Source organism: Chroicocephalus ridibundus, chromosome 7, assembly GCF_963924245.1.
Source record: "Chroicocephalus ridibundus chromosome 7, bChrRid1.1, whole genome shotgun sequence".
In the NCBI taxonomy this organism is placed as follows: Eukaryota; Metazoa; Chordata; class Aves; order Charadriiformes; family Laridae; genus Chroicocephalus; species Chroicocephalus ridibundus.
The window spans coordinates 13219863-13242596 of NC_086290.1; the positions used below are offsets into that span (position 1 = coordinate 13219863).

The following is a 22734-nucleotide window of genomic DNA, read 5'->3' on the forward strand; positions in this document are numbered from 1 at the left end:
GGTGTTTGAACTCCACGCAATGCTTTTCATTTGAAATTAAGATGAAGAGGGGGAAAATTAGGAAGGAAATAATATCTTCCCAAGAAAGCATTGTGGGTGTTTGTCTCCTGTCTGCCAGGTTTGTCCTGAGCTGAATCTTGAACAGCTGCCTGTCTCTCCCAGCTCAAATTTTGGGCTTTAAATCAATTTTAAACTGGAAAATGGGCATTTACAATCCTAAATTCTGATGTGAGCATCCTCAGGTAAGATCTAAGTGGCTCATTAAAACATATATGTCTGCAAACCAGCCCTGTATGGTGGCATCTTTACGCAGATAGCCGATCCACATTTACCTGCCACTGCACCCTGCACCATTTGCCATTCACATCTTTGAAGAACTTTATGGCTACTAACTAATTAATCCTCATCACATCTCTGCCTTATACACAAGATTCCTGCTGGTTTCAAGAGGCTTCATTAATGTATCACCAAGTAAGCCAGAGTACAAATATATAACTACAATAGCTCTAGTTACACCTTACAAGGGCTGTGTGAACTTTCCCTGACTTCACTCTCTTCAGTGGGGGTAAGCAGGCTGGAAACCCTACCTGCTCCAGGTCACAGAGCGACCGGTTGCCAGTGGGTCAGCACTCCTGACCCTGCAGGCTGCTGATGGCTCCCCAGCCCTCGCTCCTTGCCAAGATGTACTGTGATGAATTGAACATGGCTGCACAGAGCCGCTCACTTCTAATCATCAAAAGTGCAACTCACCCAGACTCATCAAGCAGATGCTCTTAGTACTGCGAGACTCCGGTTAAAAAGCAAGAGCAGTGATGTTATTACTAGTCTTACCAGCGTTGGTGACATTAAGTACTTACAAAATCAGCATTCATTTTTGTGGCTTGCAAAGTCCACCTGGATCCCTAAGAAGAAAACAGAAAGCTGTGAAGCCTTCAACATGTCTTATGGGACTAGAAAACATGGGGAAAGAGAAGAAGACAATACTGGAGGTCTTATTTCCCATCTATTCCTTCCCATCCCTGTAACACATGCCAGTAGGCAGGGCACATCCTTCCTTCTCACCTTCCTGTGCCAGACACCCAGCAGGACTGTGAAGGGAAGGCCAGCAGTGATGGTGGGCACTGCCTTAGCAAGCACGTGGACACCTGGTAGGACCATGGCACTCTGTGTCCCCAGGATGCTTTAGTGTTACCCTGGAAAAACAAGGGTGCAAACCCAAGCCGGCAGGCAGACCTGCAATGCACTGTACCATACCTGCTGATCAAACAGGGCCCAGAACATTGGCAGCGGTATGAAGAGGAAGAGAACACGTGTCACCATTTTAACCTCCCCAATCAGCTGCTTCTATAAAGGGAATAGGCAAAAAGGTAAGATGGGAGTGAGAAGCCACCAGGGGATTCAAGCCACAACGCATGAGAGCTCCTGTTTCTTTCTGCATGGCAGTTATTCATTGCACTTATTCCTGATATTGAACATATTTGCATTTCTCCATTTCAGTGCAGCACCTAAACTGTCCATTAAGGGTCAGGAGAGTACAGATGTGGGAACGGACAGGACAAATGAGAGCCCGGTGCATGTGAGGAGTGGTGTGGCCAGGCCAGTCTTACTGTCTCCCTTGTATGTCTGCCTGTCTCCCTCCTTCCCCCTCCAAACTTGCCAGGTAGAGCATCACTTACCGAGTATTTTTCCGATGCCCAGTCCAGCCAGTGATCTCTCTTTGGAATCTGACGGGAGCGGTTTTTCAGACGGTTTTTAATAGCAAACTAGGGAGAAAAACAGGTGAGTAACTCCTTTGTGGTGTCCCTGCCTTTGTCACATTCCCAACACAAGACTGCCCTCCCTATCCCCAAATGTAAGCAGCGCCAGAAAATTGTGGGTGTTTGCTGAAAACCTCCAAAGTCTCAGACTGAATGCTTTATGACCAATTCTCTACAGGGAATTTTCTGTGATATTGGTTGATTAAAGGTATGATGTGGGAATGAACTACCTCATGGGCTTGTTTTTCGGAGAGAAATTTGACACAAGCCCCCAAAGACTGTTTCATGCTTGATTTGAAACCTGCTACATGATAAAGCTTTAAACATCATTTCTTCAGTTCTCTTCCAAAAAGCACTCTCGAATTGACCACTGTGCTGGGGAGGAAATGCCCTGTTACCCAAAGCAGTGTCAAAACCAGAACTCTCACTCCCTTCTTGTTCTGTAGACCTTTCTTTGCATATTTGTGGCACAGCCCATGTCACATTCACTCTTAGACCAGCTTCAAGTTGGTTTCTCACTGGAGGAGAAATCAGTGACACCGAATTTGTAACTTGTTTATTTATGCTGTGTGCTCCAGTCACTGAACACAGCCACCCTGGCAAGAACAGTGGCAGACCTCACTTAGGAATACTATCCTTAAGATCTCGCCTGTTTCCCCAAGGTAAGTCTGTCACTAGGATTGACCTAGGTAAAAAGAAAACATCTGCTGTTAGCAACAGCTTCCTGAAAAAGAAACATCATTATCCACCTAATAATAAGAGAGCATTTTTTCACATACCATATTCAGCTCACACACTATGAAAAATAATTGATAAGGCTGTAATGCGCCTTCAGCAGGTGTCTCTTGCATTTACGTGAACATGCTGAATGTGCATAATATGAATGTGTACTATTACTGTCTGCTGAACTGATAAACTTCAGTAAAATTATTCAGCTGAAAAAAAATGAGTCATATATCTGATACTCCGTGAGCTTCTGAATTTTCCTTTCAGTTCAGTCTCCACTAGCATCTGCCAATAGTGGTTCTAACTGACATCAACCGAACAGTTCATGGAGCTAAGGAAAAACGATTGAAATGTTGAAAGAATAAACTAGAACCTAAATGTGTTTCTTATTTCTTACAGCTCATCAGCAAGATACCCAGAAACAGCATACAGAAGAACTCCAAATGTCACCTCCCCTTTTCCTCTGCACTTTTCTGACCTGCAACCTCAGAGTCATGCGTGAAAAAGAGAGAATGGCACACACTTACACCGATGCATTTGCACACTTCAAGTAAGACATTCCCTTGTGGTGGCGTTTTTCTGTACAGTCCACTTCCAGCAATGAACACAACTGAAAAACATTATAATCCAAATGGGAATGGCCATGAATGAGTCCTGCATTGGCTTCTGGGAAGGATCCCCCACCCCTGTATTCAATAGAAATCCTCTGCCCTTTGGGCTTACAAGATAGCACTTTTAGCAAGGTCTGGTCTGGCACAACAGGCACCTCCACACCTGATTCATGCTGGGAATCAAAGCTTTGAAAATTCACCCATCTATGCTTTTTGTATGCTAACCGTAAAATACAATCCACATTGAATTGCTGCACCTGATGCTGGAAATCAGCCCTGAGACATTCCAACCGTGCGAGGATTAGTCCAGACCCAACATGGGCTTTGTGTAGTTGCATCTCACACACATTTCAATGGAAACTGCCACAAAGGTCACTGCATCACACACTGGTGTTGACAGAAATTACCTCCATTTATGGTTTCCACAAAGGGATACACAATTTAAGATAGCGTTTTGTCTTGGTTTTCCTCCCTCAAAGCACAAAGAATATCGGACTGAGGCTTCAAAATCCTGTCAGAGAGGGGGCTATCTGATTACATATCATTTGTCCTGCTCTTTGAGAGCCTCTGAGGACATTGCAATTCCAAAGATGTTAGGCAGGGACAAGAATAACAAAAGCTGAGCATAAAATCCATATAACAAACCAACCTCAATGTTTTAAACTAACCCAATTTTCTGGGTCAGTCCACAGCCAGTGGAGAAAAGCCTGCACCTCTGTCCTAGCACAGGAGGCACAGGACACTGCAGGAAACTCACCATTTCTCTTTTCTGACTATGAAGACCATTTGCATCGAGTTTTGACTTGCAGAACTGTCAGAGAGAACTCTGAAGTCAGTTTAGGTGAGTCACACTGAAAGACACTTGTCCAAAGTCACCCAGAGTGGGTAGTTGCACTACCTAATTTTTAGCATCTCCTTGTGGATGTGTTGGTGCCTCTAAAACATGATTCTTTAGGTTTGCTGGAATACCTTCTGGTGATGCCATTGACTCATTTGGGAACTGAGGTTCCTGCATTAGGTTTGGCATTTGGAATGAAATAGTATGAATCTTCCCCCATCTTTCAGAAACTGAAGGAACACAGAAAATCTTGCTCTATAAGATTTCCATTTTGCCTCTAAATCTATCCTTGCTTTCCATCATCCTGAGAAAGAGGGCCAGTCATATTTGAAAGGGTATTTTCTCCAGTTCTGCATGCTGCTCACATAGTCAAATATATCACTTCCAAGAGCATTTTAGCGTGTTACAAAAGAACACAGAGCTGCTTTGCTGGGCAGGCCATGGAATCTGGCAGCAGGACACTAGCTAAAAGCACATTTCGATTGATGCCCTCACCAAAACTGCAATATTCACACGTCCATTTTCCCCTGGGCAGATATTACCCTGCTAGAAACATTCTTCACACAATGATGCATGGAGGAGCCTGTGCTGCCTTAAACTGATAGGAATAGGCCACAGGGGAAAAACCAAGCTTCTCAGGCCCGTGACCATGCATTTTTTTGAAAATAATTGCTGTAACGTTAGCTATGGCCTGATGACTTTATTCCAGTGTCCTGATTCTTCTCTCTGATGAAAGTTCGAGGGGAGAGAGAAACATTCACATTCTCTGGGGGACGAACCTCTCAAATCACAGATGCCGTGCTGAAATCACACAATTGTTTGGTCTCTCAATTAAGTTAACAAGCTGAATGAGAAGTCAACCCATGCTGTGTCAAAACCTCTCAAATGCAGCATAATAAGGGGACTGCTCCCCTCAGCAGCTTGCAACTGTGGAACTAAAGATAATGGGGTGTCCTCCGTATTGGCTACCAAGCAGTAACAGTATGAATGTGGAAATTGCTGAGTATTTTATGAGGGATGAAGAAGAAATCTTGACAAGTACATTAATGGGGCTAAGATGCAAGCTTTAGGAAGCACGGTGATTGCGGCTGCCTCCTTACACTTGGACAATAAGGGCTTTTTATTCCAACTGAATAATAATAAGCTGTCACTGTAATTGTGGGAATTACTTCAGCCAAGCAAAATGAAACAGCTCAGAATAAAGTAACATCTCATTCAGCTCCTTCTGCGATTTCTGTGTGGTGCATAGATTCTGAAGCAGAAGTCAGAGCCATTAAAGATGGCCCCAAGCTGCAAAGAGCCTGTGGAAAGGTTAGAAGTGGTATGCTAAGCTTCTCTTCTATAAACTGGGGATCTTTGAGGACTGCTCAGATTGCAGTTCAAAGGCCAAGCCTGCCTATAGGCAAAGCTGTAAGCCATCAGGAGAATCATTTTGGAGCCTTCCTTTGCTTTATAGAGCAAGGCAATTGTATTTTGAAACATCCACCAGACCACCTTCTCATCAATATCGTGATAAAGGATTGCAGTAAAACCATGGTCTGCCCACCACTAAGTGAACTAGTGATTTTTCTTGCTGTTCTGAATTGTGGAATTGTTGGGTGACCTTGAACCCTTGAATTTCCCATTGTAGTATCCATACAAAGCAAGTGAATTTGTGCATTTTTTCACCTATCCATGCACTCAAAAATAGTAAATCCTGTTACAAGCATTATTCTTTCCACTCACCAAGCGCCAACACCATCAGTGCTGCTGGGACACCAAAAGCCAGTGCGTAACAATCCTCTCCAAAACATTTCACATCTCCTGAAAAAGTAGTCAGAAATAAAAGCACTTCATTACAGTCAGACTTATGTTACTGGGGCCTTTGATTTGCTTCCCCTAAATCAGTCACTTCCCCTGGCTTTAAATCTTCTTTGCTGGTGCTTGACACTGTGAATTGAATCTCCTTGAAACAGTTGTCCTCCCTTGATGAAGACAATTTGGAAGCAGGGTTAGTGTCTGCCAGCAAAAGCAGCTGATAATGGGCTACTGATGAGAATGGTAGAAGGGAGGGGGCAGACAAACAGGTAGAAAAAAGTAGTAGGTACTGGAATCTGGTAGGTAATCTGGAAAAAACCCACAACATTTAAAATAACCTGACGCCATTCTGTATTTGCCTAGATATAAATAACTAGTATTGTGTTTCCACATTATTTGTGCCAGATGCACGATTTATTGAGCTAAAAACCTGAATCTGATTTCATAGCTACGTACAGTGGACAAAGTGGAAGCCAATACCCCTACTGAATAAGTGGGTGCACAGGATTAGTTTTAACACTCCAGTTCCCTTTCTCGTCACCTTTGCACTCTCACTAGAGGAAGCCTGCTCTAAATGTCATGTCTTGCTATAACCCATCAGGAAGTCAGGTTTGTTACAGCATGGCTTTGACTGATCTGAGCCATGGTTCACTGAAACCCTGCCCCTCTTGGACCAGGTCAGTTCTTGCACCACATGAATTTAGAAGCCCAGTTACAAACAGCAAGCCAGCAACAGGGTCTGTGTTTGTATGCCAGTGGCGACAAGTTACTGCATTCTGACATGGAGTAATATCAAAATGGCTAACGTAAGCCAATAGAGTTAACAGGAAACCAACCCATGAAGCCTTCACATGTTCCTGTTTGTTGTCCCTGGGCAGTCACAGTCAGCTGCATAGCTGTGTGCGTGCATAGCATTTATTTACTTATTTTCAGCAAATTAGCTGAAATCCAACAAAGCTGGCAGTGAGACATTATGGGCATACTGAACTTTTGACATGCAAAATTGAGTTGGACTTCACCTAAAAAGTATATATTCCACATTTCTGCCAAATGTCCATGAACTGCACTTCTTGCTCTTCCAAGAAAAGCTTTCAAACTTCACAGAAATTTTACTCTTCCCCTATCCTCTCCACCTCATTTCCATGTTGCAACTACTTTATTGCTAGGCTATATTGGCACAAGTTTTGATGTTCAAAGGGGACTGGATTTTCATCTGCCCACTCACTACATTGAGCAAAAGCCCCTTCCCAACAGAATGCTGACCTGGGGACAACAGAGAAAGAGCAAGAGATACAGCATTTGTCTTTGCCCATACACATGGCGTAAATAAGAGACAAGCACAATTGTCCAAAGCCTTGTGAAATGAATGGCCTGTTAAAATAATCACTCTGAACAAGTGTTAAGCTTCCTGGAGAGAGCTACCTGGAGGCCATGGGATGGAATGAAAAAAATTGCTACTAAGCGTAAAGCCTACGGTGTCCCTGTCCCCATCCCCATTGCCTATGGCCTGCCGCTCTGCTTCTGTGTCTGTATTTAGAGCGTGCCAATCCCTTTGGATTCTAGGCGCTGCGATACAATGAAGTAAGTGCAGCAAGACTCAGGGACTAAAAGGGGTTGTGCAAGCTGGCTAGAATATAAAGTAGGTCTTAAATGGGGCATAGGCCTGTGCTTTGTCTTCAAAGCTAGTTGCTCAGGGCTGCAATCTTGCAAGCAGACCCACGCAGACATGCCTGGGTGCCAGGACAGAGCCCTCCAGAAGTCAGCAGCACCCTGTGGGAGGGAGAAGGTAGGATTTCAAAACCAGCCCCGCTAAGTTTTTCATCCCTGACTCCTACACAGGATAGCAGAGATCAGTTCCCATCCACAGGTTACCTGCAGGCAAGACAGAGAAATAACACTTCAATGGCAATGGGGAGGATTAGATGATCATATAGGTCCTTCCGCCTTTCATATTTTAATTCTACAGTTCAGGCTGGCTTTGAAATACAACCAGGAATATAGTTTCTGTGACTTGTCTGTTAGTACTATAAATCTGTTACACTGCTACGACAGGATTAACAAGGCGTAAATGCAATACACTGCCCACTCCACAGATAATATAATTTCTGCTATTCAGTTGTCATAAAAGCCTAACTATGCACAGCAGAGTAGTCAGAGGGCAGCTAATTTATTGTCTTATTCTAAATCAACACTGACCTCTTAACACAGGAGTTACAAACGTGGAGATCAAACTTCCAGCATTAATGGATAAATAGAAGATGGAAAAAAACTTGTTTCTCTCCGAGGTCTAAAACAAGAGAAGACAATATCAATGTCACGGCTAATGCACAGCATTGGGCTTGCAGATTGAACACTATCAATTCTCTTGTTAGGAAGGCTGGGTAAATATTGACACGCAGCGCATAAAATGTTAAGCAAACATGCTTGCGTTCAGGTGATGGTAAATGCTCACACAAATCAGCTCACGCTACTTGAGAAGCGCTTTGGGGCTTTTTGGCATTTCAGAGGAAAAGCCACTGCTTCGAGAGTGTTGTGAGACTGGAAGGAGGGGAGAGCATTTACTTATTCAGAACAAGTAGCATGATTCAGATCCTCTGTCACCTAATTCAATCCAATTTGGCACAGTTTGACAAGCTCATAATTTCTTCCCATGTCTGAGCTCTTTTTTTTTTTCCCCTCCTCTCCTGTGCAGAAATAGAAAAAGAAACCTGTGTGTTTTGAGGAGCTAGTAATGACAGCATAGATGAGAGAGTGCCAGCAAATGAGAGGTATCCATCACACAGGAGATTACCAAGCTGAGGCCAGTCAACCTCAAACTAATAGGGTAAATTAAATCTACGGGAGCAAATTCATGAGCCTGGTGGAGGGATGAACTCTTAAGAGAAACAGTTCAGAATTTAACTGATGTTGTAACATATTATAGTTCATATAGTCAAAGGATTCCTGTTGATCTTCTTTCCTCCTATATAATTCATAATTTGGAAGGAATCAGGAACTTCATGCAGAGTTTGGTCCTTTTTGCAGGAGTAATGCGTGAAGGCATTCAACCAAGAGCAGTCTCTTCGTGTTTGTGAGGGAGACATACACACACAGTCGTATGAACATACATAGTGCTAAACCTCTTCCCCGTGCCTGGGTGGGCCAGCAGAGTGGAGGAAGAAGAGCAGGCTACCTGACCTACCCCACGCTCATCTGTATCACCACCTATGGGACACCTGAGTTGGTGAAACCAGCATTTAAGGACAGCCCTGGCCCAGGTTGCCAATATATTCCATATATGTCTAGGCTTTGTTCCCAGCTTTCACTAGGTCCTGTAAAGTGGGAAAATTGCTTGGTACATGGCTTGGTGCCTGGCAGAAGCTCCTTAGGGCACCTTGAGCCACACGTCTAGGACTTGTGCATCATGTGAATGCGAATCCTTTACTTAGTTGAGTGTAAGAAAGCTCCTCAGGGGCCTGGTTCTGTCCCCTCTCTTTCTAATATGTCCTGCTTCCTCCTGCTCCCTGAGACAACAATATTCACAGAGCTATAAAACGGGAGAAAATGTGAAGAATTGCAGGCAGCTAAAAGAGAACAGCTCTTAAGGAATGAAGCCTGGGATCCAAAAATGTAACAAAACTTCCCGTGACTAATGGTGCAGCCAACAGGAAATATTGCAGCTTCATTTGGCAAGAAGCCTCTTACCACAGGGGATTACTGCAGGGAAGGTGGGCAGGTGGGAGGGTGTGAGAGGGCTTTTCTTTTTGTCCCCTTGTGAAGCGGGTACTGGGAAGGTGAGGGAGAGAGCCCCTTGCTTCCCACTGCCACCCACCAAGGATTCTGGGGGTCCCCTTACTTGGATTAAGGGCTTTTTGCCTCGCCCCAGCACAGCTATGAAGACCCCATCAACTTGAGCTTTTGGCTCTTCCACAATTTTATTTCCTAGCATGTCCCAGGCAATTTAATCCATACATTACTCCGAAATGGTTTGTCATGGATTAAAGGATGTGTAAGCCTTATAATAATCATCTCTATGGCATATTCCCATGCTTAACAGCAAACAGCACTGGGTCTTACTATCTCTTATACTCCATTTCTGTCCTTACCAGTGTTTTTTATTACCTGCAACTTTCTACTGCTAAGCTAATATGAGTGTGTTTTCTTCTTCATTCTACCTTTGTGACTAGTTAAGGAAATCTAGAGAAATGAGCAGCCTCAGCAACCTGTCCTGCTCCGAGTAGCCCTGCCATGGCTTGATATGGGCGGTGCAGGAGAGTCCTCACAGTCCTGCCCTCTTCTACTCAAATTCTCATGCCATATCTCTAACCCTTTATATCTGAGCAACTCAGAATTTCTGAGACCTGAGAAAAACTCAAGCATGCAGCTCTCAACATGATAAAGTCTAGAGTAACAATTACTAAAAAGAACGTGCTGGTAAGAGAAGAGGGTAGTGATGCATAAAGAATTTGGGGCATTTTGTTTCACACATTTTCAGATTTCAGTGATGGGAAAAAATGGTCAGAGAAAAGCAGGAGTACAAAAATAATGACCCAGCAGCTTGCAAATTACACTGATTGGAAAAGAGAATTCCCTCCCTATTTTCTTAATCTTTAGAGCAGACATACATTAACAACATGATTTGGATTAGCTAATTTGAGAAAAGGTACTGTACATGATAATCCTGATCTCCTTGGCAACCGGAAAATAAAGAAACAAAGAGAAAGCTATTTAGTACCTTAAACACCATATCACACTGTTGGAAAGCAGCTTTTATCCTTAATTAATATGCACAGCAGCCTTCGCATTCATATAACATATCATAAATATCATTTGGTTCAGGCATTTTTAGCTTGGATTCCTAATCCCACAGACAAAGATGCTTGGAAATCTCCTGCAGATAAATCTACTTTCCCTATCTGACCTCCTGCTGAATCAGTCTCCATCACTGTTTCTAGTAGCACTACACAAAGTGGCAGATCCAATACTATTACACTCATAAAGTACTTAAAAGAAAAACAGACCGATGGTGTGCATTTACCTCAAAACATAAATTTATCTCTACATGGGAATAGCACGGGCAATTTATTTATTCATTTTATATACAGAACTACCACATCCCTAGTTTCCAGATGGAACAACTAAGCCTGTGCACTTAAGGGTCAGCTGAAGTTTATTGGTGTCCTGAAAACTAAGGGGGAATCAAATGCTTCATTTAATTTGGTATTTTCAAATCTTATTTCATCCTACCTGGAGTGGAAGATGAAAAACATAAGTCCTCTCAAACAGCACTCCGGGGGGGAGAAATATTCTGGTTGGCCCCAAACCTTTCATTCCTTACAAAATCAAAACTTCTCATTCCAATTTTCAAGACTTAAATTCCTATCACATAGCATAAAACATTTTTTTTTTCCTTCTGAAAGGCCAAGTCATTTCAAAATGGTAAAATACAAAACTTTCTATTCTGAAAAGAATTAATAGAGCAGAACGCATTGTCCTTATCAGAAGGCTTTTTACAGTTTTCTTTCTCTAAATTAGTTTTTCTTGAAGGCAACACACAGGTGAATGTTTGAGCCTTAGTATTTGACAAATTTGTTGGAGAGGTGTAGTCTGAATGCTGGAGAATGGGTACAGGCCCACACAACCACGGGCAATTCAGGTTTTTCTCTGCAACTCACTTGTGCTTGTAAATTTGGGATAATAATATGTATGTGCCTGGCTGGGGTGCTGAGATTCATTAGCCGAAGTCTATAAAACACTGAAGATAAGTGGTACATATTATCATACTGTAATTAGGTGGTAATTGAAAGATGCTGGATAAACATTATTAATCATTAATATTCATAGAAGTAGCACTTCTGAAAACGCTGCAGTAACACCTCTTAGAATCCTCTGGGGACAGCTATTGGCACTGCAAGCTGTGATGCCCACATGCTAGTATGCACACACCGCATTCCCAGAGCGCGTGTGCTGTACTGCCAGCCTGTTGTTGTTGGTCAGAGTTGTGCCAACTGGGGAGGCTGGTGACCACTAGATAATGGCTGCTCCCTCTTCTGCGGCATCCTCTAAAGCACCAGGTCCAACTGACAGCACAGGATGAACGTGCCCACAGAAGGATCTGCTTTGAACAAGTGACCATGAAACATCCCGTGTTTTGTTACTCCTTAGTAACTATAAGCTTCATCACTTCATCATCACACAGTTCATGTGCAGAAAGCACAAGTCTCCCCAAAATTTTAAAATAAACATTCTAGTCTGTATTATTTGTTCATTAAATGCTGACTATATGCTAGGGCACTGCAAAAGATAAAGAGCAAAATGCTCTACAGGGATCCCATCCCTTGTCCACAGCCAAGAAGCTATCCTTTGTCCAATTCTACCAGTGCCTTTCCTGACAGACCGTTAGTCTAATGTCCTTCTTCAGTGCCTCCATTGATGGGAATTTCCATCTCCCAAAGGTCCTAGTCTTTTTCAGTGCTTCTCTAGATCTATTTCTGGAAAATTTTTCCTACTGTCAGTCCTAAATAATCCTCCTTGAGTTTAAGCCTAGTCATCACAGACCCCAACATTTATTTTCCTTCTTGTAGCAGTGGCCTTCTATATATTTGAGGATTTGTGCCATGCACAGAAGTTGCTGATTTGAATGCTGTCACGGAGAAAACTGAATTTTTTATTTGTGTGTTAGGTCAACGTAATCTAAGTGTTTTATTTCAGGTCAATTTGAAAATTTAACATTTTGCCTGAAGCTTAGTATTTCCTGACCTGCTTCACTTCTTTAAGCACCACCTTATCCCTGGTTGAGCCACTGTGCTTCATAATGGGAGTCTGAAATTAGTGCAGGTGAGGAGCTAAGCACTCATGATAGAGAATGAGGATACGAAGCAACTGGACTACAATTCACAGGATGCAAAGCACAAAGAGCTAAAAAGAAACATTTTTTCCAACTCTTCAGAACTTTCTGTTCTGGAATATATAGAAAACATTCTGGATAGATGTGGTACCAGCACGACTTTCAAAAGACTGGAATTTCCTACAGTTATTTCTGAACAATATCTAAGACACAGACTATGACTGATTTGAGGGAAAGTTCTCAAGGAAGCATAGGCTGGTGCTACAATTTTCTCTTTCATTTGCTGTATTCCATTGCAGTGCATTATAATCACCCCTGTTATACTGGTTCAGGAATGGCTACAGTTCCACGATACATGATACAGGATTTTCCAACTACTCTGATGTCCATTTAACATTTAGATGATTTGATGCAATTATGACCTATCCTTCCTGATATCAGTCCTGTTCTGGTGTCATGTTCCTTTCCGGAAGCATCCAGATCCTCTCAAGTTTTATGCAAACCCTCCTACTTCACATATTACTACATCTTTTCCTAGCAAACTGGCCCTTATTCTAGTACAACAGGATGTGATCACATAAAAATCCTCATAAAGTAAGTAGACACTGCAGATTTTAGGAAAGAAAAGAAATCTTACATGTTCCTCTTCAAACTGGTCCCCACCAAATGCAGAGACACAGGGCTTGATACCTCCCGTTCCAAGGGCGATCAAAAACAGACCAACCATAGACAGGATCCTTCATGCAAGAACAAAAATATCACTGTTGCAGAACCTTTCCAGTGCTTATGAGAGCATTTTAGTGCCACCCAACCATGATTCCTCTGGTATTATTGCCTTTTACACATGGATAGTGATGATGAGCCAGGTAAGTGTGAAAAAAAAGAACTATCCTCCTTTCTGCATTCAGTACCAACTAACGAAACTGCTTTTGTCAGTTTCTTGCTGTTCTGAGGCCCAATGGACATACTAGAGATCAAAAATCCATGGGATTATTTTTCACTCATATGAGAACAAAAGATTGCAGAGATCAATTGAGAAAAATAAATAAATAAATAAAAATTTAAAAAGCTTTTTCCTGTACCCTTCCAGCTTGGGTAAGCATAGACAAACTGTTTGAATTAGGCTCATTCTAGGATGCTTTCTAACTCCTAGTACTCCTCAAAATACCATTGCTGGCCAGACAGATTAAGTCTGTAGGGAACAGGAGTGTCAGGACTGGCCAGGGACAAAAGGAAACTTCTGTAAATAAGATGTGCTCCTGCCTGCATGTGCACACTTTTAGAGCTGTGACCACCTAGGCAAAAATAGCCTGGTGGTTTCATAGATGCCAGCTGGGGTACTACTCTGACAAGCCTATCAGCTCAGAATCTAGAGAGCAAGAATGGTTCTACCCTATGGAAGAGATAGACTCTGTCACATCAGAAAATACATCTTTGGTTTTGTGCTTCCATGCAGACAGGGGAACCTTGGTGAGCTGGACAGACATGCTGATGAGGAAATGAGGGAGGAATGAGCCTGTCGCAGGCAGCTGGATGGAGGAGGCCAAACTCCACTAGCATGGTATAGCAGAGAGGGGTGACCAGAGGTCCCTATTTCAAAGGGCTTAGAGTCTCTGTGGTGGTTTCCAACTCCTTCTGGTGCATCCACACTCTAGATCCACCCTTCTATTCTTACTCAGATATCCCAAACCCTTCCCTGATAAAAGCAACCCATGCACAGCCTCCAAACTGCTGGCCTGATGGAGATCATTTAAATGAATTATAGTTCTGGGTAAACCAGCTACCATCACAACCTACTACAGTGCTGTGGTTTCAACAGCTACTTACACATGAACCACCTGGTTGCCTAGGGATGGAATTGCACCGACTGACTTTATCAGATGGCCAACCACATACACAATGGAGAGGTAGATGATCGTCCTGTGAGGAAAGCAAACAGCAGTGACTGAAGGTGCTGGGTGATGTACAATCCGAAAACAGAGCGCACCTGTGCTTCCTGATACAGCAGGTCTACTTGGCAGATACACAAGGAGCTGGTTTGTTCATACCACCAGTATAGCAGGCAGCTATAACTCTTTTGTGTCGATACTGAGTGCACTGGAAAAAAGGGATAGGCAAACGGGCTCAGACTAAGGAGGGATAGCCCCTGCTTTCTTTGTAGATGTTGCTGAGCAGAATAAACTAAAAATGTTCCAATCTTGTCATGCATGGAAGGCTGCAAATACAAAAGCACTGTTCAGGTTCAACTCAATTTCCAGATTACTAATAATTGGCATTATGTAGCACATGCCTAAGCGAATCCCTTGACCAGAAGGCATCTACAGGGACTGTTGCCCACATTGAACCCACCCAACTAACTCACCTGAATTAGGAGTGTGGTTTCCCCACTACGAGTACCTCTGAAGGACTGAGTTCATCTATCTGCCTCCCATGTCTTGGTAAGGGAGAAGAACTCTGACTAGGAGGATCAGACTCTTGAGTGTATTCCATTCCTTCATTATCTCCAGGATTAAGAGATGTCTATGTATTTATGTGCAGACTAGACACACACAGAGGGAGTAGAAGGACTTGTTAGGACAGAGGTACTAGAAGAAGCCCTATGAACTTTGAGTACAGAAGTGGTCCTTGACACATCCAAACCTTGGTTGCAATAGCTAATTTAGGGCCACATCACATCATTCCGAAAAGCCCCTCTAATCTGTTATCCTGTCCTCGATATTGGTCCAGCTACTACAGCAAAAGCCACCTCCCATTCAGTCACAGGGATTACTCCAGGGAAAGTCTCCTGCCTGATGCACAAAAGTCTGCATAAGGATTTACCTTCTCACAACACCATGCTGCAAAACAGATATTGTGAAATACCAATGAACATTGCTAGGTGACCTTAAATAATGAAGTTAATAAACCGCCACTGTTATTTTTTTTCATTCAAAGGGACAAGAGAATGATTAAAATTGAGGACAAAGAAAAAAAGAACATTGATATCTCCTTAAGAACTTTCTGCTGGAAAGGTATAGGGCACCTGTTTTTTTTTCTGTTGAGACTCTTCTGCCAGATGTGCTTAGTCCTAGAGAGAAGGGTTCGGCTGCACTTCATCGCTCTGACTGCCAATATTCCTCAGACAATGAGCAAACAGTGCCAAGCAAAGAAAGTCCTGCATCGAGCTGCTCACCACCACTCTGGGGGAGATGATGGCCCCGCAACTTACCAGCAGAAGGGAATACTGCCTAACTTACTCAGGGAGAGTTTACCTGGTTATGTGCTAAGGGAGATGATTTGAGTGAACACAGGTTTCGCTGGCATAAAAATGGGTGTGCCCACACATTCCCTATGCTGTGAAAGCATAAGTAAATATAGTATAGTTAGTGGCATTTTATCTGAAACTGAGAGATCTAGAGGATGACACCACTTCCTCACCATTTTTGAATCCCTCTCAGAAGCAGATCTTGGCAAGCTGAGGGTTAATCACCCTACACCTCAGCTTCCTCAAGGTGGGTAGGGAAGGACAGTGGAGGAAAAATGTGCTTATGACATTTAATTTGTTCCAGCTTTGTTGCGTGTTGGTCCTTGGGTGAAAGAGGAGCACTGAACAGCATGAGCAAACAGAGAGGAGCTGACCTTCGCAAGTGTATCTTTGCTGCACTGACCTAGCTCAAAACTAGGAGCACACACAGCACTGCCCTTGCACAGGCTGCATGGTGTAGGTGTATGCTGTCTGAATTAGAGAGATGTCTTCACTCACTTGTATTTCCCCAGCCATGAGTCTGCCATGATGGCTCCAATGACAGGTGTGAAATAACAGAGCGCAGAAAAGGCATGGTACACCGCAGTGGAGAGATTCTCATCCCAGTGGAAGAAGCTTAAGAAATATAGTGTCAGGACAGCTAAAAGGAAAAAAGCAGATCACATCAGATAATTAATGTGTATCTCTGCGGGTAAGCAGGAAACTACATCACAGTGGCAAGAAAACCACTGATTTGTCTAGCAGCTATGAGCACTGTTGTGGAAAGATCGTGCGTTCAGAACTGTTCCTCATAATCCCTGACACAGGAAAAGCTAAAATAAGATATATGAGCATCAGGCGTTCTTTGCTCATAAACATTTATGTTTACCTGGAAAATATATTTTCTAGCTTATCTTACCGGAACCTGTAGTTCTGTTTATGCACAGTTTCTATTTGCAAATTAGGTGCCTGTATGATTGAATTCCGAAACAAGCTGATTGCACACAACTATGAAAGATGTCACACACTGTAAAACCAGGTTTAAGAGAGAGAATCATATAAAAATTTAGACTGGAAGGTACATTTGGAGCTCCCTAGTCACAACTTCGGCTCAGAGCAGGTGTAGCATCAATGTTAGGGCACACTATTCATCCCTGCATCCCAAAATACTAATTTACTTTGAAAGACTGCTGAGATCACACACAGCAGAGCCCTGGAACACCAGGCCAGTGTGTACAGAAACCCAAGGATGGGAAAGTCACTTCCCAGACACAGGCCGCATACCTCTCATGCCATAGTAGGAGAAGCGCTCGCAGAACTCATTCACCACGATGAAGGCAATGCTTAGGGGGTAATTGGAGCCACAGAGTTTCTGCAGGAGACAAATGAGAACATATCAGTTCTGTGAAAGCCTTCAGCCCAGCAACATATCACCGCAGTGCCCAAGCGGTGGAGAGGAGTCCAGGCCAAAAACCAGGTGCCTCCTGCTGCTTGAGTGGCCTGTAGGTTGGACTCAAAGGAGAGAGGGGAGCCCACGCCTATCTTGCTTTGGTTAAGGTTCCCCAGTGAATCAGCCTGGCTGACATGGGCCCAGCAAGGACCTCCACGGTGATTCGCACACTGCCAGCAGCCCACCATGCTCATAGCTCCAGGAACTTCTGTGGAAGGTTCCTACCGCCTCTCTGCTGCAACACAAAAACCCACTGAGATGCAAAAACACCTTCAGATGCCTTTTCTCCTACACTTCATATAAAGCTACTACTCCGCTTCAAAACTGCTCCCTCTCCTAGTACCAGACCTTGTCTGAGCAGACCTTGCCCCAGGGAGCTGCTGTCTGCTTCCACGTGAAGCCGCTCCCTTCCACGCGACAACTGCCCTCAATCTCTGCACCTCGCTTGCGCCGAGCTGTGCTACTGTGTTCAGGGAAGCAGAGCATCAGCCCTGTGTCCAGCACTCCCTCAGGCATGGCATCCATTTCATATTCCAAGAACGTTGGCATAGCTATGGATAATTCAATTTATTAATCAAAACTAAACGAAACAGTGATGGGACTGTCAAACCTGTCTGAGTGTGGCCACTCTTTCACTGAGTCTGACTTTACTTCAGCAAAAATCAGCAGCTTCCAAGTAAAATGCATTTAAACAGACGAGTCTTGGCATGACCTTGTGTGGGCCTCTGTCCCTCTTGCTACCCTACTGTGGTCTGAGCTAAGCAGCTTCCAGCTGCTTAGCTCCACTGCCTCGCAACACGGAAAGCAGGTTTTCACAACACTGCCCAGCCTCTGCCAATTAGCGGGAGAGAGGGGATGGCCACGGTGAGGGATGGAGGGGACGAGGCAGGCAGGGGGGGAATGTGATATTAACAGCTGCATTTATATTTGGGGTTTTAAACAGCCATGGTATGGGCTAGTGAAGTGAGATGAACTCTTCACATGCATTTCTGTGCCTCATGTCGGAAATAATGAGTTCCTGTATTTCTTCTCAGAGTCCCAAATGCAAATACAGATACCAAATTAGATGTGCGTATTCAGGTTTATTTCACCACCAAGAGACCTGAGCTTATTTGGATTCCCAAAGCAATGGCATCAAGTTTGGAAGAGTCTAGCTTAATGACACTGTCTTCCTCAACACTACACATGAGCAACAGAAGCGAAAAGACTGGCTGGCAGGAAAAAAAACAAAACACAAAACCCAAATGCTTTCCACTACTTAACCCAGCATCTCTAAAGACAAATATTTTTGTCCCTTTTTATATATATTTTTCTTTCACTGTTTATGAGCTGCCTTTTTATTACAAAACCCTTGGCCTCTTTGCTTTACTAGAGTAAATATGTAATTATCCCTTTCATTTATTATTCACTCTGAAACCATCATGCTTAGCATATGGCTTGTAAGACAGAGTGGACTCCCTTGGAAACTGTACTGGGGTCTCCTGCTTTTAGACTAGCCTAAAAATGGTGGCATGTATAAGCTGTAAATGCATAAACACACAGACATACACACACAGAGAATATCTTTCTCCAATAAGTTTTTCATAATAAAGAAAAAAAGCCAGAAGAGGCAAATTATGTTTCCTGTGGGTGCTTGGAAGCATTTTTTCTGAACTTGGAAGTAAAACAATATAACACAGATAATTTTCCTTCATCTCTTTCACAGACCTCGCTATCAGTACTCATGAGATTTAAAAGCATTTGATGGAGATGCAGAGTGTGACTGTTCAAACCCAGATGGCCAGGTGTCGGGAACCCTGCTGCCTGAACTCAATCCTCCGCACCTGATGCACAAGCCCTGCTGGATTTAGCTGCAGTGGTTTAAGGTATCACGTGCCACACTGCGACCTGCAGTGACAGAAAACCTGGCAGTGACCCATTTCAGCCACTCTTGCTCTGGGATGGGCACCTCCTACAGATGAGCAGGAGGAAGCAGGGAAAGGAGAACGGGAGGTGGTGACTTCCCAGCTAAACCTCCCCAAGTGCCTGAGCCAGCACCCTCAGTACGTGCTTACAAGCACAGAGCAACGACTTACAAGCAGGGGTACTTCCATCTGCCTTGTATGTCATGAGATGGCATCAGCACACGCAGAAACCCTCATGTATCCTCTCTGCTGTATCACTGACCTGCCTGTGGCCTGCCTGGACATCCAAAAGTGGGCAGATTTCATCCATGCGGAGAGCCAGATGCAGTTTGCTTGCTTTCGCGGAGGAGGACCTTGCTCAGCGGAGAGCCCCGGCAAAAGCAAAGAGGCTAAGCCTGGATTCATGAGCGCACAGATAGTCTGCTGTGCTTAGCTACCACTGTAAGCCTGGGATCTGCAGGATTATGGAGCTCTTAAAGATACTGTGGAAGTTGATAGCCTGTTTCTTTGGAAAAAAGAAAGGTCATTTAAAGTGCCAGTTACAGGAGATGTTTGTTTTCACCTCTCCTTGCTGACTGGCTGGAAAATGGGACTAAGATTAATATTTCACAGGAGCTCTGGATATCCAATAGTTAATGTCTGCACAGTACTTAAATTTGTGAGTTAAATAGTTGGCTTGCTAATGACATAACTGACTGGGGGCTTTAAAAGCAAGTATTACCACACTGCAAGTCAAAGTAGGTGCAATACAAGCCCTGTTCTCCCCAAAGTCAATACAGCATACAGATTTTAGGGGTCAAGCACTCAACAAGAATTAGCCTCAAAGCTGCACAAACTTCAAAGCTGTAATGCAAGAAAATATTCAGCTGAATCTGGCTCTAAATCAGGTCCAAAGATGTAAACTTGAGGCTCTGTCACTACAGTTGAGCTCTGTAACACACATCAGCGGCCTGTGCTCAGTCCCTGTCCTTCCTTCTGCTCTGCAGCATCTAGGGACCCTTCCCTGCTGGGTTTCATCATACTAAGCAAATGCACAGGTCAGCTCCCTCCCTCCTCTACACAACATCCCCCTCCACTTCAGAGAAGTAAGTCTTTTCCCACAAGGAAAGATGTGTTTAGAAAAAAGCAGCAATCAAAACTTTTACCCTTTTTTGCAAAGACTCAGTCAGTTCATTTTTCCCTTTAAGCTGCCCTTTCTTAACATAATCAGGTTAGTGGAGGGATTTTTGCCTTGAGTTGTTAATGCTTATTTGAACCCTGTGCAAGAAAGGGTGTTTGTCTCTAGCCAGAGCACAACAGAGGAAAGAACACAGAGATCTTGCAATGTTTCGAGCAAGCTGAGCAGAAAGCAAAGAAAAGGAAATCAGCTGTAACACTCACCGGGGATTTTTTCTGAACAGGGAAATCTCCTTTGGGGGGATCATCTCCTGCAGAAATAAAAGTGAACAAAGTTTCCTTGGATTCGTTTCTCTGAAAAGCGTTCATCTCCCCTCTCGCCTTGTCTCCCACCATGCTATGTGGCTGTGGTGAGTTGACTGGGAAGATTTCCAACCTCAGGCATGAAGTTTGATTCAGTTTGAGTTAACCCTAATTGAGCACATTTGTGCAGCCAGGACAGAAAGGAGAGGGAGATGCTACCAGGAAAGACAACTCCAGAGTTCAAGAAGAGTCAGGGAATGTAGCCTAAATCATTCACAGGTTGGGGCTGTCAGCACTTTGTGGCACAGACCTCCTATTTGCTTGGCATGCCCCCAGCTATCGTACGTGCACCAGCCCAGCACAGCACTGTATGCTGAACAGATGTGAGCTGAATAAAAATCCCAGGTCCCAGATAACCCTACAGCCTGCGGATTTAGGAGCAGAGCATGCATCTCCCTGCTGATGCGGCAATGACAGGTTTATTCTGCAGAGACTGCAGGGATCTCATTCCACTGAAAAGCCACACATCCATCCCAAGTTGTAACTACTAAAATGCTCATCACGTCAAACCCTTGGACGCTGGATGTCACGGACACCTGCACTGTGTTAAATCATTTCTTTGCTGTCCCAGGAGTGAAGTGACCCAGGGTTCATTCCTGCACCAATTCCCTGGAATGACCTTGCTTTTTCCGACAGGACAATTTAATCCAGAGGGCACAGCCAGAACCCAGGGGCAGCCCCAAACCCCATCTCTACTTCCTATTTTCCAAAAGCCCACCTCAGGGCTCCCTATGTGGCAAATGCATCCTCCACTGTGCTGGGAGCCCTGGATTCCCCCTGCAGCTATATGGGTTCAGGTCCCTGCAGGTACCCTGTTGTCCCTCCTCCCCTGCCCTTCCCACAGGAATATAGGAGCTCTTTATCAGTATTCTTCCAGTGCCAGTTGCAATTACAGAGCAAAATTCACAGCCTTCCCATAAACCACCCTCAGTGGCTATGGCTCTGCAGTATTCTCAGTACAGTGCAGGCTTTCTTTAAAAGGCAAATGTTCAAAGAATTTTCCCAAGTATTTCTCCTTTCTATCACCAGCAAAAGTACAGACCACACCCAGAACCTGCAGCTGGTACAAGGAGTCTCCATAAACTCATCCCTAGCTCAAGTACTGAGTTGCTCCTAGTGCTTGGGTATCACAGGAACCAGGTCTGCAGTTGACAAACCAGGAAAGAGGCCTTTGCTCATACCACGGATCCGTAATCTGGCTGCAGTTATTCCTAACAAGACATGGAGAACACTTAGATAAGGAACTCAGATGTGACACAGCACACAGAGGAAGCATAATTACTCTCCACATTCCCTCATGTGCTCTGGCATTGCTTCCTCTGAAGATCCCCAAGGATCCTGCTTCATTCCTGCTAACTGGGCAGCTAAACACGGGGCCAATGGGGCAGCTAAATATGAAGCCCAAACTTCAGATGAGGCCAGGGAGGTCTAAGCATTTCTTAGTCCCTTTTTCTTCTACAGCAGTGGCAAAGCAACACTTTGGTACCTCCCTCGTACTGCCATAGACCAGCTCCTCACCTTCAGCCCTCCCGGTGATTTACACACCCGCACAACCTTGCTTTTCACTTGGGTCACACTTCTCAGGTGCCACAAACAGGGAGCTAGGGTTTGTTAAGCCCATTTCACGGGCAACAGTGACTCAAAAGTACACCCAACTTTGGGGGCAGTGCAAGGAACGGGCAGTGCAAGGAACAGGCTTGTGCACGTTGGTCCTGTCTCCTGCACACCAGGTTAGCGTGCGCTCTTGATTCCTGCAAGTCTGACCCTGTGCTCAAAGCAGCAGGAATATTTTTGTGCCCTCGGTGGTATTTCTTACTGCCCTAAGTATCTCTAGACAACTCCCAGAAGCCTGTTGTATTGTGCCTTGCACACATGAGCAGAGCAAACACAGCCGCCAAGTTATTAAGGGAGTAATACAAAAGGAAGACAGAAATGGTTTCACTATCCCCTGTGCAGGGCTCCCACGCTGCTGCAATGTGATGCCTTAATATTTTCAGCATCTTGCAGCTGTATTTCCTGAGTGTGTACACAGTGCCGTGCGTCACATAAGCTAAATGATTTATTTTTTTTTTAATTCTAGCATGAAAAACCCTATCAGTCAGTGGGATTAACATATTACTTGT

At 44.1% G+C, this 22734-nt stretch overlaps 1 protein-coding gene across 5 annotated transcripts in view; it reads right to left on the reverse strand.

Moving 5' to 3' along the window:
* The window catches only part of SLC15A2 (solute carrier family 15 member 2), a 54895-nt gene that overhangs the window by 29254 nt on the left and 2907 nt on the right, over positions 1 to 22734 (reverse strand). For 2 of the 5 annotated variants that reach the window (XM_063342610.1, XM_063342611.1), the window contains 11 exons: positions 20513 to 20559; positions 17063 to 17150; positions 16298 to 16439; positions 14383 to 14475; positions 13193 to 13292; positions 7926 to 8016; positions 5658 to 5735; positions 3011 to 3093; positions 1677 to 1763; positions 1255 to 1344; positions 858 to 902 (listed from right to left, as the gene is read on the reverse strand). In XM_063342610.1, the coding sequence (XP_063198680.1) occupies positions 858 to 902; positions 1255 to 1344; positions 1677 to 1763; positions 3011 to 3093; positions 5658 to 5735; positions 7926 to 8016; positions 13193 to 13292; positions 14383 to 14475; positions 16298 to 16439; positions 17063 to 17150; positions 20513 to 20559 (944 nt within the window). Of the gene's footprint in view, positions 1 to 857; positions 903 to 1254; positions 1345 to 1676; positions 1764 to 3010; positions 3094 to 5657; positions 5736 to 7925; positions 8017 to 13192; positions 13293 to 14382; positions 14476 to 16297; positions 16440 to 17062; positions 17151 to 19394; positions 19597 to 20512; positions 20831 to 20861; positions 21021 to 22734 lie in introns of those variants that run through there. The other 3 variants (XM_063342608.1, XM_063342609.1, XM_063342612.1) reach the window with 3 other exon arrangements.